This window comes from Orycteropus afer, unplaced genomic scaffold (assembly GCF_000298275.1).
Source record: "Orycteropus afer afer isolate SDZICR_OR568_19922 unplaced genomic scaffold, OryAfe1.0 scaffold00001, whole genome shotgun sequence".
NCBI classification, from domain to species: Eukaryota; Metazoa; Chordata; class Mammalia; order Tubulidentata; family Orycteropodidae; genus Orycteropus; species Orycteropus afer.
In genome coordinates, this window is record NW_006921588.1 from 19,913,200 (window position 1) to 19,914,697 (window position 1,498).

General features: G+C 35.3%; 1 protein-coding gene across 1 annotated transcript in view; it reads left to right on the forward strand.

Annotated features, from left to right (window-relative positions):
* Positions 1-1,498, forward strand: part of TTN (titin) — a 284,216-nt gene that overhangs the window by 79,903 nt on the left and 202,815 nt on the right. The window contains 3 exon segments of the mRNA XM_042780925.1: positions 5-70; positions 313-591; positions 815-1,366. Coding sequence (XP_042636859.1) covers positions 5-70; positions 313-591; positions 815-1,366 — 897 coding nt within the window.

Genomic DNA, 1,498 nt, shown 5'->3' on the forward strand with positions numbered 1-1,498 from the left:
GCAAATTATACGTGCAGAGTGTCAAATGTAGCAGGGGATGATGCATGCAGTGGCATCTTGACTGTAAAAGGTTAGGATTTCTTTATCTCTTCTTGGTTCTTCTTTGTGAATGCTTTAAAATTTGATCACTCTTACTATATTCTTTTGAGTTAAAGTCTCAATAATTCTGTTTCTTTATATCCATATTCACTGAATTCAAGAAATATTCAGTGATTACCTCTTTTCATTATGTTTTCTTATGCATGCAAAACACTGTCAAAATAATTCAACTCTAAGGAATTTAATTAAATATGTTTCTCTTGAAATCTATAGAACCACCAAGCTTCCTAGTGAAACCTGAGCGACAACAAGCCATACCTGATTCAACTGTGGAATTTAAAGCAGTACTAAAAGGAACACCACCATTTAAAATAAAGTGGTTTAAGGATGATATGGAACTTGCCTCTGGACCTAAGTGTTTTATTGGCTTGGAAGGGTCAACTAGCTTTTTAAATCTCTATTCGGTAGATGCTTCCAAAACTGGACAATACACTTGCCAAGTTACCAATGATGTTGGTAGCGATTCTTGCACTACAATGTTGCTTGTGACAGGTGTGCAAGTTTGATTGTTTTATGTTTCTGTCTCACCCGTGGCTCTAATTCTGTCTGTGATCTCTTATGGTGCATCTTGCAAATCAAGTACTCTTATTTTTAACACAGTAGACCATATTTGCTAGACAATGTTCGTGTTTATCTCTTTGCTTCATGCTGCCCAATTTAACTTTTATCATACATGTCTATTCCCTCATAATCTCCTCTTTCCTTGACTCTCTAGAACCACCAAAGTTTGTAAAGAAATTGGAAGCATCTAAAATTGTGAAAGCAGGTGATTCAGCACGACTTGAATGCAAGATAACTGGATCCCCAGAAATCAGAGTTGTGTGGTACAGAAATGAACATGAACTTCCAGCCAGTGAGAAATACAGAATGACTTTCATTGACTCAGTGGCAGTCTTACAGATGAACAATCTGGGTACTGAAGACAGTGGGGACTTCATTTGTGAGGCTCAAAATCCTGCTGGCAGCACAAGCTGTAGTACCAAGGTTATAGTAAAAGGTAGAAATTTCTTATGTTTATTATTAACTGAAACCCACCTTCTTCTCCCCAGTGCTATAGCTCTTAGTTCCTTTGCTGTCATTTTACTTTCCATTTGAGATTATGAATATTTTCCCAAAGAATAGTTTCCTTTTTTAGGTGATATTCCTTCTTACGCTGTGCATATATGTAACTAATCCATTCTGGAATATTTTTCATATTATTCCAATTCCATAATTCTGATCACCTTACCATACAGTCCAAGCAATTCAAATTTGCTATTTCAAAAATGCACAAAAGAACAAAGCAGGCATTTAAAAAATTATTTTGCCTTCATTTAATTTCTAGATACATCATCATCCTCACTATAAAAATAGCTCCATCATTAAGAGCAAGGACATTTATTACATATATACTAAGTGA